This window comes from Vigna angularis, chromosome 2, assembly GCF_016808095.1.
Source record: "Vigna angularis cultivar LongXiaoDou No.4 chromosome 2, ASM1680809v1, whole genome shotgun sequence".
NCBI lineage: Eukaryota > Viridiplantae > Streptophyta > Magnoliopsida > Fabales > Fabaceae > Vigna > Vigna angularis.
This window is the reverse complement of record NC_068971.1, coordinates 35,813,808-35,831,555: the sequence shown is the minus strand read 5'-3', so window position 1 is coordinate 35,831,555 and position 17,748 is coordinate 35,813,808. Positions and strand designations below refer to the sequence as shown.

At 31.9% G+C, this 17,748-nt stretch overlaps 3 protein-coding genes and 1 non-coding gene across 7 annotated transcripts; 3 read left to right on the top strand and 1 right to left on the bottom strand.

The window, feature by feature from the left end:
• Positions 1–677: 677 nt before the first annotated feature.
• On the bottom strand, positions 678–6,088 carry LOC108329559 (translocase of chloroplast 34). Of its 4 annotated transcripts, XM_052873214.1 has the most exons (10): positions 5,998–6,048; positions 5,838–5,894; positions 5,507–5,615; positions 5,274–5,381; positions 5,055–5,179; positions 4,657–4,921; positions 2,164–2,193; positions 1,317–1,385; positions 1,059–1,220; positions 678–957 (listed from the first exon to the last, which is right to left on the bottom strand). In XM_052873214.1, exons 3-10 carry the CDS (start codon positions 5,603–5,605, stop codon positions 844–846), a joined length of 972 nt encoding a protein of 323 aa, XP_052729174.1. In that variant the 5' UTR covers positions 5,606–5,615; positions 5,838–5,894; positions 5,998–6,048; the 3' UTR covers positions 678–843. The 4 variants fall into 4 exon arrangements, with proteins under 4 accessions (XP_052729174.1, XP_052729173.1, XP_052729176.1 ...); XM_052873213.1 differs by lacking the exon at positions 5,838–5,894 and having other exon boundaries at positions 5,998–6,088; XM_052873216.1 differs by lacking the exon at positions 2,164–2,193 and having other exon boundaries at positions 5,998–6,044.
• Positions 6,089–6,396: 308 nt separating this feature from the next.
• On the top strand, positions 6,397–8,189 carry LOC108328557 (uncharacterized). Its single transcript, XM_017562437.2, has 3 exons — positions 6,397–6,789; positions 6,917–7,041; positions 7,916–8,189. Exons 1-3 carry the CDS (start codon positions 6,489–6,491, stop codon positions 8,117–8,119), a joined length of 630 nt encoding a protein of 209 aa, XP_017417926.1. The 5' UTR covers positions 6,397–6,488; the 3' UTR covers positions 8,120–8,189.
• Positions 8,190–9,618: 1,429 nt separating this feature from the next.
• Positions 9,619–10,920, top strand: LOC108328531 (metacaspase-9). Its single transcript, XM_017562410.2, has 2 exons — positions 9,619–10,074; positions 10,231–10,920. Exons 1-2 carry the CDS (start codon positions 9,720–9,722, stop codon positions 10,824–10,826), a joined length of 951 nt encoding a protein of 316 aa, XP_017417899.1. The 5' UTR covers positions 9,619–9,719; the 3' UTR covers positions 10,827–10,920.
• Positions 10,921–15,616: 4,696 nt separating this feature from the next.
• Positions 15,617–15,698, top strand: TRNAS-GCU (transfer RNA serine (anticodon GCU)). The gene has a single exon. It is a non-coding gene; the product is annotated as a tRNA-Ser (tRNA).
• Positions 15,699–17,748: the final 2,050 nt, after the last annotated feature.

Below are 17,748 nucleotides of genomic sequence, written 5' to 3'. Positions count from 1 at the left end.
AATAATTGTATTCGTTTTATATCCTTCCTTCTTTTTACTACTTTATTTCATTCATGTCTTCATACCAGAGTTGTTAATTTTTTAATAATCTCCTTCAACCATTGCTCAGAAACCAATTTCTATAAATTTCTAAACGTTCAATATTAAAAGATAATAAAAATAGTTCTATAAATTGGTGACAACATTTTAAAATAATTATAACTTTATATTTTTTTCATGAAACTTCAATTTTATAAACCAGACCATTTGAAGGGTAAATTTCAATTTGAACTCTCAGTCAAAATCAAACCAGCCCTAAATATTGAAGGAGCTTAGAAAAACCACAAAAGGTTATGCTGTAAATTAGCCCAAGTAAGAATTCCTGATGTTTCATGCACTACTTACCCACATTTCGCATAGGGCACTCATTTTATGCACCCACAAATTTGTTTCTACCAATTCCTGTTGAGTTTTCCAATATCTGAAAAAACACATACCAGAAAATAGGAAGAAACACCTGATTTCAAGGTTTTTAAAGCTTCAATGCGACCATTGTAGACAAAAAATAGTTGATACTTTAGGCTACAGTTTTAGTATATCACAAGCTATCAACGATGGTAGTTAAATCTTAGAGATGTTTACAAGACATTAACTACTAACAAACTGAATCATGCAAAAAGCAAATTAAATTCCCAGCATACAGGAAATCCTCTAAAGCTTGATTAAATTCCTATGCCGCAAACTACTAGCAATTACAGTAAACCAAAACCATCCAAGTTCACTCATAAAACAAGGACAATAAACAAATTTGTAAGCAAAGGAAGCTAAACATAAATGGAACTTAATGGGTACAGAAGTGCACAGCTAATAAAAATCTCTCTTCCGGAATGCGGCATCGCGTTTCTCCCATGCTGGCTTTCTCTCATTTTCAATGTCCCTCTCGATCAGTCCTTTTATTGGCTTCATGACAAGGAAATACTGAAGAGAGGATAAATAAAATAAACAGAAGAGAAAGAAATCAATGCTCCCATCAGTGTAATGAGAAAACAAATAAGCCTCAAAGTTCATAACGTGCTTACTTGAAGAGCAAACACGAGTGGAATCCATAATTTCCCTCTCTGATTCGGATTTGGCCCTTCAATCAAATTCTTATCAACATGAATAGACACACTTTTGTTCAATGCGATTTCTGTGATTGTTTGGACTAGATGGGGAATCCAAGCAGTCCCATTTGGAAGAACCTAACACCAAGAAGTACACGTTATCTCAATCAGACTAAGCAAGATAAATGAATGAAAAATATATAAATAATAAATGCAATGAATCAAATATCCAACCTTTTCATCGCTGTCATTTTTGTTGCATCTCCCACTGTTCTCAACTAAAACAACAGGCATAGAAGCAGCCTAAAATTTTACCCAAAAAGAAAGCAATATATAATAAGCATGGAAATTATGAGTTATAATAAACACGTGCACGAGAAAAGGCATGTTCAAAATGCATCAGATAACAATTTTTGAATTTCAAATTATTAAAAAATGAAGAAAACAAAGAAAAGCCGGAATTTTTTCTATGTAAGAAAGAAACATACATACAAGTTTATACCCAACAAAAAAGTTAATTTATACATCAGAACAATGCTCTCCCAATTCTTAGAATATCTATCAAATAAATATTCAGCATGACAACTTGTTGAGTTTAAAATAAATAGAAGCTTGAAAATGGGCACTGTCTCATAACAAAAATAAGGATAAGCTACGAATCCTGGTAGGTTGCTTTATCCATCGGCATTATTCATTTTTCTTTCTTTAAAATTATTTAATAAGTATGCTTACGTCTCTAGCCCATTGATTCAGTTCTGTCTAATAATACCCTCAATAATTAAGCATCATCTTTGCTGACCAAAAAACAAATTATGCACGCTATAATTTAATTTTACAATAATGTTTCATTGATGTAATTTTTTTCTACAACAATGTTAAGTGTTAGCACATCTAGGATGTATTGTATTATATATTTTCAATAATTTCTTGTATCACTGAGTCCATGACATATTGTATACCTATCTTGTATTAATTATCTTGGCTTCATAAAGAATGATGTATCCTCGAAATTCCATATATTTAATTTCAACAGATATATCCTTGACAGGATAAACTAAATAGCATGTCAAATTTAACTCACCTTACACTCAAGAAAAATCCAAAGGGGCACCTACACTATAGACAGAGGTCAACCGGGAATGTAATAGAGCAGAATACGAGCAGGGATTAATAAAATTATGAATTAACACAAAGGGGTAGCTTGCCAACAGATATTTATGCTCATTGTATCAAACTAGAAGTCAGAAAAATAACTACTACGGCGATATGGCACAATGGGACAACGCTACTTGAATATTAGAAATACAAGTTAATAATGTATACTGCACATCATGGTTATCAAACTCACTTGTTAAATATGTGTCCACTCATGGCTTCTGAGTAAACTCGTTTCTCAATCAAAATCAATAGAATCAAGTTTGTAACCTATTTGACAAGTTCGACAAGAAAAAATTTTAAATCCAAAACGACTTTGTATGGAGGGTGTTTTTGAAAAAAACTCATCAGATTAGGGTTCCAGATTAAGCCCCTTCTTTCTTCTTCTGAACTTGCTCTATCGCACACTACAAGCCCCCCTCTTTCGCACTCCTGTCATTTCACCATCTCTCGCCATCGCCATCGCCCTTGCTCTCAACATCATGGTTGCCGTTGTTGCTCGTCATTACCTCGCTTGCCGTCATTAACCATTGCCATTGCAACTCACGATCCTATTCTTTATTTTGAAAGCAGGGATAATGTGGGAGGAAAGTGTGGTATATGGTGGTCTGGTAGTTTTAGGATAGAAGAAACAAGAGCTAATATATTATATTAGCTATGAATTAATTCTTAATTGATTTTTATAATTAGGAATTAGGTTTTTACCTAAAATAGATAAATGTGGTATATGGTGGTCTGCCATTGTTAAACATAGATAAATGCTAAAAATACCTAAAATAATTTAACATTAATTACAAAAGTTTATAATATTAAGCTAATACTAACATGAGTTGATGACAGATCAAGCGATAAAGAAACTGGATGGCATCCCCTGCATTGCACAACTTTTTTGAAAAACCAAATTGGGAAAGAGGGTAAAAGAGAGTAGACACACAAATCAAGGAATACAAGCTAGAGCGCATCCCCAGCATTGCAAAGTCTTTCGAAAAAAATAAGGCAAAGAGAATAAACGAGAGAGTGAAGTGGAATAAAAAGTGAGCCCTGAAGCTCTGTCCAGAGGACAGGTGACAATGGCTGGACAGTTTTAGAACACTATTCATAAAGAATAGTAATGAGGTCAAAACTCACGAGAACTTGGATGACAAGGGGAATAAACAAGAAAAAACGGAACAGTAAAATGAAATACCAGTGTCTGTCCGTTGGACAGAGAACAGAAGACGTAGGCAGAAAAAAAGTACAATTAGAAGCAACCAAAACTGAAATCATAGCTGCTTCAGGTTTGCTGGAAATGAAGGTGCTCTTTGCGGTGATGCTGTTAGGTTTCATGTTCACTCTCAACTTTTCACAACAAAAACAGAGTAGGTCTCTCCCTTTCTCTGAAATAAAGATTAGAATGTATATAGAAAGAAAAAACTGACCACTCGTCCCACATATTATGTGCAATGTAGGAATTTTCCTCAGTCAACAGTAGTGGAAGCGATGACCACAAATTTTGGAAGTGACCGATATCCATGACTGAGACACCGGCCAAACAAGCTCTTTCCTATGGAGTCTAGAATAGCGGTCTGGCATCTCTATTCATTCATGTCCCACAAATAAATTATACAAGTAAATATTGTATACAGAATATATTATATTTTAAACACAATTGATAATGAACATAATAAATTTAGTTAACATTAAATATAATAAACATAATGATACAAGTAAAAACATATTATAGTTAATATGCTAATTATATAATGTGGACTACATATGAAATAAGAAAAATATAAACTGAGAAATAGATACTCTCATATAGCCCAGGTAGTAGTCCATCACCTTTTACCGTCCTGGTTCAATTCATAGAATTGTCACTTTCGTGGTCAATTCTTAAAGCTTAAAAAGGCATATCAGATTTAATATAGTTTGAGAGGTATTTAGAACTGTAATACGTTGATAGTTTGCACATCCTCGACTTCTTTCAATTCTCACAAAAAGTCTTGAGAAGGTATGCCCTTTTCAGAGTCTTTTACTTCAATGGTTACCTGGGACGCAGTTAAGCCAAAACCCACTTGAAGGCTTAATTTGATTTATAGACTTTTAAGGTTATTGACTTCTGTTTTTAGCTTTATAACGTGAGTTATGATTACTAATTATGGATATATCTTTCATTTCATGTAATATTAATATTTGAAATTTAAATTATTTAGCTCTTAACTACCATCTTGAAAATTGCAGCGATCCTGCTGTCTGAGATCCCACTATGTCAGTTTTCGGGTTGGTAGCACTGCCCCCACCATTTGGGGTTTATGACTACATGCCGATTCAAGGAACAGGGCACTAAAACAAAAAATGCTTTGACTTTTAATGCTTACTTACAATTTTGACAAACTTAGATGCATTTGAAGTATAAGATTCAATTTACAGGAATAAATACCTGAAAGGCTTCTTTCTTTATCCTGGCACCTGACCTAAGAACCTTCAAGAGAGCCTCAGATCTTTGTGAGAAGAAGTCATCATAAGGCAATCCATCTGGTGGAGAGAACTGGGCATGCGTGAGTGCTACTATAGCCTTGTTCCATATTCCTTTGCCAAAACTATCTGTTATAGCTTTGGCAACCAATTTATCCAAGTTGTCCACTCGATACACATCCAAGCGATCCACATAAAGCAACACATCTATGGTCTTGTTCAAAAGAAAACTACTCACACACACACAGAGATTCCAAAAAACAAAAAGAAAAAGAGCAGACACAGTTAAAAAACATATCTAAGACCATATACATGCTTACAGGTAAAGCATCACATGATAAATACAAGCAATTAAGCACATACCGCTTTATTATATCAAGTGCCATATCATTGATGTAGCCCCCTTCAATGAGACCAGGAGTGTCGATAATGTTCAATGTAAAACCAGCCCTTGATCGTGACACCATCACAGGTCGTGGCCCTTCCGACTTCGCCACAAAAGAACAACATCACATAAACAAAAAATCGGACAACAGCACAATAACCACCCTTAGACCTTCACTTGAAAGTATCATCTCATACCTGGAAAGGACTGATCGAAACCACTCTTTCCCCAATGATGGAGTTGACAGTTGAAGATTTTCCAACACCACCTTTTCCCATCACAAGTATAGTCAAGGAGTTCACATTCTACACCATAACAAACATGAAATTCGCAGGCAGAAAATAAACAAACAAACGTGTATACAACAGTAAAACAAAAACAATAAACACGAAACATAGGTATAATTAGATAGGGTAAATAAAAACAAAACCTCTTGTTTAAGTTTTCCCAAGAGTTCAAGCAACTTAGTCTGGGTAGCAGGGGCGAATGTATTGATGCCAGACCACTCACGGATAATTTGGGACGCCATCGAAGATATTCTACGAAAACAAAGTCGGAAAACAGAAAAATAAAATCAAAACTCGAAAAAAATTCCGTTTTGATCCATATTCCACAACACAAGGAAAACCTAACCGGCTAAAACAACATATATCATCAACCAAAGATTCAGCTCAATTAGAAATGTAACTCGAAATCACAACAACAGTCTCTAGAATACAGGCACGAAAAGGGAAAATAATAATTCGTGGGAGATAATAAACCTTGCGGCGAACACTGTGAGAATGTAATTTGCGGTGAAGAAATAGGGAACAAAGAGAGTGATGAAATGAAAGAGTAAAGAGAAGAGAATAGGTTATAGATAAATAAAGAGAAAACGAAAGAGGTTAGAATAGTGTAATGGAAGCACTGCACCGCCCTTACCCTCTTATCCGACTGTTCCAGTTTCCGCTTTGTGATAACAGCAGCGCCCCCACTTCCCCCAACTCCTTCTCCTTTAAATATCATGTATTTTCTCTACTTTAAAAATTAAATTATTTTATTTTAAAATTTTAATTCTTTTAAGAGAGAAGATTTTACACATTTCCCAAAAAAATAAACTCCTGTGAAATATCTAATAAGCTAATTGATAATTTTACAAGTATATCATAATATAATAATTATTTTATAAAAAAAATTACAAACTTTGTCTAAGAATTATTTTTTCAGAAATTATGATATGTTAGTTTTAAAATAGACATCGTCTTTTGTTATTATGTTTTAAATCCTATAAAGAAATGGTTTTGTTTTCTTACACTATAGTATAGCAGATAAGATTTTCGACCAAATACCTTATGCAAAATACAGCACACTATAAAATTTGATCCACGAGAAAAGCAGAGATAACAAAACAGAGATAAACGAACAGCTGCACAATGTCGACCCAGAGAAGAACGAGTTTCATAAACTCCCAAACGACGACGTCGCAACAGATCCGTCCCTCCGTCATCACGTGGTTCCTCCAGCGACCGCACTCCATCCCCATCCTTCTCGCCATCTTCCTCTTTCTCGCGTGGATCTCACTCCGGGTCCAGCTCGTCTACCACACTCCCCCTCACTCCTCCCACCGCGACGCGCTCGTCAACCTCGTCAGGTTCCACGCTTCCCACATCGCCAAGGACAACCGCGGCTGGCTCTTCGATCCTATCGTTCTCGCACTCGATTCCGGCCTTTCAGGTTCCAATCGTGCCTTTCTTCATGCAATTTCAATGCGTCGTCGTTTCGTGGTGTTCTCGTTGTTCTTGGTTCGTTCGGCATGGAGAGATATTTTGAGGAGTTATTTATTTTGTGTTGTGTTGTGCAGGTGGAGCTGTGACGTGTTCGTCGCTTCACGTGGGAGAAATTCGGCCTGGGAAGCGAAGAGGAAATCACAGACACCACCATTGTAACGAGACTTTTCTCATTTGGGGCGCTGCAACCAGGTTTAGGGTAACAATCTGCACTTACTCATCTTCTTCGTCATCTTCATCATCCTTCACTCTATGTACTTTCACTGTACATTCTCACTTGTAATTAAAAAAAGAAACTTATTTATTTTCTTTTCATTCTTATAATTAAAAATAAATCATTTCCACCATTTTAATTTCTCTTACATGTACCATGTTTTAACTTTTACTTTCTAAATTCAGAATAACTAAAAATATTGAACTTAAAGTAAATGTTTGTGAAGTGATTTTTAAAAGAATTACTTATTTAAGAAGAAGATAGACTTTGCTTTTCTATTTACAAAAAAAAAATGCACAGAAAATTTCTTATTTTTAACATAAATATAGAAAAAAAGTTGAAATTTATTTATCTCATTAAGGAAAAAAAAACAAGGAAATTTATCCATAATTTGTAAAGTGCTTATTTTTAAAATAAGTAGATTATACCAAACATTAACAGATGTCTGCTTATTTCATTAAAAAACACTTTAAAAAAAAAAAAAAAAAGCGAGTACAAACACCATTAAATCAGCATGTATAAAGACTAAACATATTAAAATCTATATGTAAGTACAGGAACTAAATAAGTAATTAAATATGGAAAATAATTTTTTAAAAATTTAATAAAATACAGTGATTATAATTTGTATATGATTATCTAATTTATAAAAGTTATATTAAGAGGGATTTATGAATGCAGAACAGAGTGTGAAAGTGGCACATGGTAAATTTCTTTAATTGCTAGTACACCAAAATTAAACTTTGTTTAAAATGAAAATGACTAAATGATTAAAATGATAAGTAAACAAGATTTTTGTTATGAAATATTGTTAACCATGACTCTGAATCATGAGTTGCAAAATGGTTGAATTATGCAGTTGGAGAACAGTGAGCAAGATGATGGTTATGCTGAAGTGACCATTGGGAGGGATGAAATTGCTGTAGCTACAAGTCCGGTTGACAAAGCTCATGCTTTAGTGAACATTGATTCCACTCGGAGTATCTTCTTTATAGGTTGTCAAGACAGTGTTATGAACAATAGTGCCTCAAGTACTGACTTTAATGTTTGGAAAGATCTTTGAACATTTTTTATTTTCATTTTTTTATTCTGAATCTGAAAGATCTTTGAGCCAGCATGATGAAATTTTAACCTATCACTTGTCTATATGTATATAGAACTTAGTTGCAAGTTCGGCTGATGATGAATGTGAGGATTTTGCAAGGAAAAAAGATAGATCCAAGGGAAATAATGTTACGTTATAACCTTAGGCACAGTAAATAGGGGCTTGTTCCAAACATTCTAATCATGGACTTGTTTTAAAAAAGAATTCAAAAATAATAACTCTTTCAAATGAATTTTAAACATAGGATTTGTTTTGTCCAAATCAAACTAATTCTGTATTGTAATGTTTCAGCCACAAAGAATGATACCTTAAAATGTTTAATTTGGATGGGAAACTCGTGTCATGTCCATAACTTTTTTGTCCTTCTACCTCACATTTTTGTGCCCGTGGGAGAAATGTGTACACTATATGAGGTTTACTTGCACGCAAGGGCTATATGATGAACACAACGATGATAAGATTAATTAACTTATTTTAAACAAAAATATGTTTATAAAGCTTAGCTTACCTTGCAGGTAATCTGAGAATGGCCATGTGATAGCTTAGCTTTACTTTTTAGTTCGGAGATTTAACTAAAAATAACAAAAGTTCGTCTATTAGATCTTTTATTAAAAATAATAATAATAATAATAATCAGTTGTTTTGAAATTCTCGAAAGCCACGAATCCCTTCGTCTATAAATGATTGGTGCAAACCAATAAAATTTGAAAATTTGAAAGTTCTCAATAATTAGAGACTCTATGTAGAGAATCTGCTTACACTTATCAACCTGCTGTAAAATAATCAAATAAGTTACAGGCAAACGAACCTGGCCTTAGCTGATTGTATACGTGTCTTTGATATCATTTTCAAGTGTTAGATTCGATTCATATACGTGAAGGGACTAACTAGTATCGTTGTTGCTTAGACTTGGATCAAACTTTCAAGATTCCAGAGACAGTCAAAAGTCTAAGTTAAATATTCTTCTCTGCTTAATAAAAGTTACTTCAAAGTCAAATAGGAAACACGTTCTTTCTTTCTTGTTACTTAAAAACTAACCAGAAAGGGCAAAAAAGAAGGTGATTTCACCAAATTCATGTCACTATTCATTCACCCTTTTCATAGTCTTCAAGAAAAATCCCTTTTAAACCGCTTTGGAAATTTCCTTATCCAAGTACTCAAAGAGGTAACAACTTCAGATTCACCAATTGGCATCTTTAAATTGAACTTGTTATATAAATTAGTGATTCCTGCAGCTAACAACTTTTCCCGCTGCAACATAAATTACTCTAATTATTGTTTCCCAAATAACATTGCAAAGTTGCAATTGTTAGTTGAGCGAAGTTCTTCACACACAGCATGTTTTTGTCCAAAACAGAAGTTCCCTGGCTTGTAAGCCAACACAAGCGTCTCATAATGTTGCTTGTGGCAAATCCAAAGGGGTAGCCGAATGCAATGCTCCCCGGAGAACTATATAAATGGAGGAAACTAAGCGAGCAATAATCACACAGAGAAACCAATCTTTCTGACAAACTTTGTTTTATTCACTGTCTTCACATCTTTGAAGTGAAACCAAAAAATGGAGGCGCAGAAGAAGAGGGTGGCAGTTTTGGTGGGTTGCAACTACCCCAACACCGCAAATGAGCTGCATGGTTGCATAAACGATGTGTTGGCCATAAAGGAGACTCTGGTGAAGCGATTTGGGTTTGATGACAGTAACATTGAGGTGCTCACTGATGCACCAAACTCTTGTAAATTGCCCACTGGTGCTAACATCAAGCAGGCACTGGCTAAGATGGTTGATGGAGCTAAAGAAGGGGATGTGCTATATTTTCATTACAGTGGACATGGAACCAGAATCCCTTCCAAGAAACATGGCCACACCGTCCACCATGAGGAGGCTATTGTGCCTTGTGACTTCAATCTCATCACTGGTTTGTATAGTTACCTTGAAATATTCACTTCTCACTTCACTTCACATCACATCATTCATCTTTAAATTTGCACAATAACTCCAACACCTTAACCATGCTCAGGTAAAGTAGTTGTATGAAAAATAAGCTATGAAAATATCATTACTCATTTTTCAGATTTGGACTTCCGGCAACTGGTAAACAGGCTAGCAAAGGGTGCAAGCTTGACAATCCTCTCAGACTCGTGCCACAGTGGAGGACTCATCGACAAAGAGAAAGAGCAAATAGGTCCATCTTCATCGGTTCAGAAAGGTTCCACATCGAAAACCAGTTACACCCTTACCCACAAGACAATCCCTTATGATTTCATACAGCAACACCTATCTTCCCTAACAAAAGCCACCGCCACGGACATCGGCACCCATATGCTAGAACTCTTCGGCTCCAACGCAAGTTTGAGGTTCCAAACGGCGTCGCATGCTCTGTTGGAGGCGCTAGGACCCGACGAGGGGATCCTGCTGAGCGGGTGCCAGGCGGACGAGACGTCGGCGGACATGAACCCTGGCGTCGCCGGGAAAGCCTACGGGGCATTCAGCAACGCGGTGGAGATGGTGGTGAGGGAGAAGGAGGGTGGGTTGAGCAACAGAGAGGTGGTGGTGAGGGCGAGGAAGGTGCTGCAAGGTCAGGGGTTTGATCAGCATCCTTGCCTCTATTGCAGTGATGAGAACGCTGATGCTACCTTCCTGGGACATCCTCAGAAAACAGAACACTGATATGTGAGATTTGAAATGTGTTTCTGTGAGGTTAATTTCATAATGTTCTGTTGTTGTTGTATGAATGTTATCATTTACATTTTCTCTTTGGTTAGGTCTATCGCAATAATATCAATTATACCAATAATATCAATTATACCAATAAAGTTCATGTATCGTTTTTCATATAAATTAAAGTTGTTTAGTAAAATTATAAAGCAAATACTTATATTTTCCAAATTATTAAATAAAACCTTAATTATCTAAATAAAATAAAATATTTATCTTTTCTAAAATTATTTGATAAACTCTTAATTATTTAAAAAGATAATAACAAAAATACAAATAAAAAAGATAAAAATAAATATAAAAAAACATGATAATATGAATTATCAAAATACTCTTAAACTTTTTCATATTTTATGAAAAATAAAACTAAAGACTCATGTCAACTTGTCATACTAACACATAACCAAATGACTTTTCAATTAATCTTAATCATGCAACTAGAAGATAATTTTACTTGTATCTTCAAAACTCAAGATAAAATGACACGCTGTTTATTCACTTCAATCCTAAAAACAATATAAGATATAATAATCATACTATTGAATTAAAAAAATAGCTCACAAAGAATGAGTATTTTGTTTTACACACAAGTGTTTATTAATGATCACTCATAATCAACATATTACAAAACCACTTCATTAACTTTTACATATCATCTAATTTACACAATTCATACAAGGGGTAGATCAAAATGTCTTTCATAGGTTATAATGAGGTTTGACTAGAAGAAATATGATTTTTCAAGAATTCAAAAACACCATTAATACTAAGAGAAACAACCAAATGTAAATAATTGATGGTAACATGATATTCTCTACAAAATAATTTTCCCAAAAATTTTCATATCTTTCTTATAACATGACCATTTTTTATCACTTGGAATTTGTTGTCTTTTTCTCTTTTTTTTTTCATATATATATATATATATATATATATATATATTCACATATATTTTTTCTTGGGGTTGGGTAATGATACCCTACCCTAAATTTATTCAACCAAATGATCTCATACTTTTATTTTACTCAACATTAACTTGTTCTCCTTGCTAAGGTGTGGGACACGATATTTTTTCTCTCTAAAGGCTAAGGGTAAAAGAATGAAACAATTATGCTAAAAAAGGTTAACAACATATGATTAACATATTGGTTAGTTAGCCAAAACGCTTTAAACACATTATTCAAAACAATTTTCTTTATCTTTTTTAACCATTTAGGTGATTGTATTAATAAGAATCAGGTAAAAAGTAATTTTATGAAAATAATTTGCTTCCCTTATAACTCTTTACACACAAGTTCACAATACTCAAATATTAAACAATATGTCATACTCTCACAATAAACAAAGACTCATTTAATGGAAAACACTAAATATTCTCTCAATCAATATTTATCTCAATTATATACACAATAGTTACCTCAATTATATGCACAATTGTGAGACAAGAAAATCAATGCTCGAGAGTATCTAACATAGAATTAAAAGTCACAATTAGAATAAGTTTAAGATTAAGTAAATGTAGACACATATTAAAAATTTGACAATTCATTAATACAAAAATAAAAGAGAAATAGAAAAATTAAATTATTCAAATATAAATAAAGAAAAAAAAAAACTTCTTTTCTTAAAAAAAGAGATGCAAAATTTTGTTAGGCGAGCTTAGGATGCCCAACGAGTTTAGGTCGCCTAACAAGTTGTGAAACAATGACATTTGGTCACTAGGCGAGCAACACTAGCCTAGCGGTTGATGTGAAAATTTTTAAAAATAAATAAATACCTTAGAAAATTTAAAAAACTTAGAAAATATATGGTTGTCTCCCAACAAGCGCTTGTTTAACGTCTTTTAACTTGATGCCTAGTATTCATGGTTCGTGATCAATCTTTTTAGGGTGCTTCTTCTCTTCATCACAGCTATAAGGCTCAAATTTTTCACAAGTCACCATTCTAGTCCTTTTTGGGTAAAGATCTTCAATTTCAACACTCCTATAAGCTTTGACTTCTTTAACAATCCATTTCTTTGACCATTTTGATCTCCATCTTCTAGGAATAATCTTTAGTTTAGGTTGATAAAACTCCATGATGATCATGTCTATAATGCAAAATAAGGAAACACTAGAAAGGACAAGTTAAACAATTTGTTTTAATTATAAATAAAATTTAACTAAACATGTAAATAATAAAAATAAAAGTAATACAAACTATTTAAACCTAAATTGGTAAATAAAATGCAATTTATTAAATAAAACGTCAATATTCGATAACAACTCCAAAAACTTATTACAATATTGACAAGGGTATTAAATCGTACAAATAATAAAGTGGATAAATCCAAATATCATTTTCAAGTTGAGACTCGTGTTGTTCAGTAAAATTGTGATTATTTATTGATTTAGGTTAAACAATTTAAAATAATAAAAGGAATAAATTTTTCATAAGATAAAATTTAAATTATTGAAAGCAATTAAATGATAAAACTAATAAATGCAATTGAGACTTCTCTAAAGTTGGATTTCATGTTCCAATTCAATGTGAAAACAACAAACTTCATAATTTTTAATCTAGCATTTACACCACTTCTAATAAGTCCTAATGTCTTATAGACAAGTATAAACTTATTAATAAAAATCTTAATGTCTTAGATTTTTTTTTATTAAGTGTTCACATTAAGCATTAAGTTCAAATGTTAAGAATGACCAATGATGAACTCTATGTCTAAATCCACAATCAATTAGTTGTTCTATCCTAGTATAGGTTCTAATATTTCATCTAATGATCAAATACCCATAAATATGCAATCAATCAATTCATGTAGTTAAGATGGAGAATAGAACACAAGAGTAATGAAAAAGAAACACACCGAATAACAGAAATTACAAAGAGTTAAGATACATTACATCCAACATCCCCGTGAATAAGGAAGTTAGTTAATCTCATAGGTTCTAAACACTAGAAAAGAATAACGATGAATGTCTCTAGCCTCTAGAATGAGCCTTTGCTTTCTCTCATTTTAGATCAAGTTTCATGTCTCCCCAAAAGGCAAGATTTATAGGGGTTTTTTTCTAACTCTATGGAGCCTTTTATTTAAAGACTTTCATAATTGGACTGAGTCTGAAATTTGTACTTAAATTTATACTTGAAATAACCAACTCAGTATATTTTTTAATTTTGAATTATTTCTATTTATTTGCAAAATTATAAACCAAATACCTATACTTTTAAATTATTAAATAAAACCTTAATTATCTATAAACAAAAGATAAAATACTTATCTTTCTAAAATTATTTAATAAAACTTTAATTATTTAAAAATTTAATAACAAAAATATCAATAAAATATGAAAATAAACATGATAATGTCAATTATCATGACCAAAAGCACAATTGTCTTTTATAAATTAAGCTTTTTATAAATTAAGCAGGGCTGTCAAGAGAAGTTTCTCCTATCTCATACTTTCATTGCTTAAGTAACAAGTGGTTACTTAAGCATTGAGGAGGAAATGTGGATGACATTTTTTAGAACTTGTTGAATTTGCAACAAAGTCTACTTTCTCAAGCAATAATGTGATGGTTGAGTGATATGGAAGGATTGTAGTTGTTCAAGCAATGAATGAGTGGTTAAGTAAGAGATGATCAAACCAATTCTTTCTCCTCTAAAGATGGTCACTTAGGTAACGGAAGGACAATTGAATGAAATAAACCGCCTTAATTCTCTCTCATCCAAAGTTATTGAAGAACATAACGTCACTCAAGCAAGAAAGTCTTCCTTTATATGAGGGAATAACGTCAATAAACAAAGATGAAGCTCAAATGACATACATATGTTGATGTTGTATTTAACCAGAGATGCATATGTGATTCGATATATACATACATACAAACACACATGATTAGATGTATACTAAAATAATGGTTTATGTATATTGTGTGTGGATATGTTTATGATATTGTGGCCTAATATGATTATGCATGTTGATAATTATTGGCTGGTGAAAATAATATGTTTTGGAAAGTTCCACATCACCTAGGATAAGCTATGGAGTGAGTGCGGTAACTATATAATGGACTTTAAGTCCATGTTTTTTTCCACAATCAAAGACACTTTAAACTTGTATTTGACTTTTCTTATACTTTTATTGTAGAATGTTGTGAGATTTGAGTTAAATTCTTGCTTTGTAAAGTGTTAGTATACTTAGGATCAAAAGACATGAAAAAGTGGTCACAAATTTTCAGATAATGTTATTCTCTAGTTAAGTAGACAACTTCAATTAAAAAAAAAAGTCATACATTATATAACTTCATTCTTACTCTAAAGTCGTATCAACAAGAATGACTTTACCTATTAAAGTTGACAATTTTCATCTGATTATGCCCTATTTTGTAATATTAAAAAATTCTACTCCTTTAAATAAATATACAAGTAAATTAACCTTATTTAAATTAAACTAACCATAAAATGATCATCAGCAAAAGGGTGATGATGGAGGCCGGGACAATTGGAGCTTTTAACCACTTTGGTGGAAAGTAGGAGGGTGCAGAAAGAAATGACTAGCATAGATCAACCCCATTTTTTTGCCGGCCAATAATATTTTGTATACAAGAAAATAGTTGACCCCACTACGAAAGCATCAAGATAAACACTCTGTATTAATTCTCTGCTTATTTTCTTTACTAATTATAATGTCGTTGAAGTTAGAACATATTAAGTATTGTTAAAATGTAACAATATTAAAATATAACATAACGTCGCTTTGACCGAGTGGTTAAGGCGTGTGCCTGCTAAGTACATGGGGTTTCCCCGCGAGAGTTCGAATCTCTCAGGCGACGTGTTTCATTTTTAATTATTAACTTTATTATAAATATGCTTAATGAGGTTTTTAAAATTAATATCTAATTCTTTAGCATTTATTTGCTTTTATATTATTTATGTTAAATATACTCAAACAAAATTCTTAATTTAATGATGATATAAATGTATTTTTTGAAGCATGTACATCCTTTGGTAGATTAATAAATTTAAGTACATACATTTGTTATGCTCACTAAATGAATACATTGTTTTATCTATGAATTTAAATAACTTTCACCCTCGTCACACTAAATAAGTGTAATATAAAGTAATTGTTTAAGATTTTGTTACTTTTAGGTTCTAACATAGAAACTACTCTTATTATTTATTCTATTTACAATTAGATAAGTTTCATATTTAATATCAAATTTTTATAAAATTGAATTAAAATTCGATTATTTAATTATAAAATGTAATATACCTTTAAAATCAAACTCTAACTTATCCATGATGTTATTTCAATATACAAAATTTTATCTTTTATCGTGAGATGTAAAATTACAGATATAAAACAGTTTATCAGTGCGTATATCAATATATATATATATATATATATATATATATATATATATATATATATATATATCAATATATATATATATATATATATATATATATATATATATATATATATATATATATATCGTAAATATGTTTTCCTATTGATTCAAAGCAAAAGTATTATACATAGCATATATTTTATACTTACATTTTCTCTAGATATTGTTTCAAGAAGAAGACTTAATAAAAGAATTTATATTTTTTTCTTAATTTTTCCTATTTTCGCAGCAATTATGCAAAATTTTCGATCTTAATTCTTAATTTTAATTTAATATATTTCATGTCAATAGTTATATATATATATATATATATATATATATATATTCATATTAGTTAAATAGAATTTTAATTTAAATATGAAGAAAATAACAACTCAGATCAAAAGAATATCTTGGATTATTAATATAAGTCATTTGAAAAAAGAAATCAAACACTACCATGTATTAGTTATAGAGTAATGGTATTACATGTATTTGAATTTGACATTTGAATGATACGTCCATGTGATACTGTAGGTCTTATGGTTTATGTATAGTGAGTGGATTTTATTAAGAGTAACAGCGGAAGAGGAAAGTTGAAAAGATTATCTCGGATAGAAGTCTTTGAATCTTTGAATGTGGGTAGTTTGTGATAGAAGTCTTTCCAATGACTCATGTAATTAATGAAACTCTAGCGTTAAAATCTCATCAATTTTTCCACCTTTTCCTTCAAAGTAAAGGTTGGAAAGATTATATTGAAAATACTCACATTGTTGGCATTACAAGAATACAGGGAAGGATAGAAGACGAAGTTATTAAAACTTTATTTCATCTTCAATTACTCAACAATCAACATTGTTTCATTTAATACGTAAGTTATTAAAGTTTTCACTAGTAAAAACACAATATAATGTCGATGTTTTTTGGCTTATGATGTCAAATTTGAAGCCGACATCATATTAGAAGATGTTAAATTAACGTCAGATTTAAAAAATTTGACGTTAATTGACATCGGACATAGAACAATCCGACCTCAGACATGGAACAAATTGATGTCTATTGTAAGAACAACCAACGTCAATTTATAGGTTGTTTTTGTCAATATTTTTTTCCATTGAAACCATGAAAAATGAATATACAACACAAGAACTACAAAAATTTCTAGAATTTTAGAAATAGTAACAACCAATGAAAAGTGCAACAACAAATGAAAATACAACAACCAATATACATAAAAAATAAAAAATGAAACTAACCATGAAGGTAAGGTAGTAGATAGGTGTCGCTGTGAGGGTGAGGAGAAGACAACCACCGTCGAAGAGGGAAAAAAGAGAACTCAACGACGCTCCAAATGATGTCTATGCACGAAAATAATTGGTTAAAATGAAAGAAAATCATACATAAAGTCACTAATCAACGAACATTTGTGTTAAGTGGAAGAAACATTACCCACTACAACTCAATCTCTTTTCTTGTTTCACACAAGGAG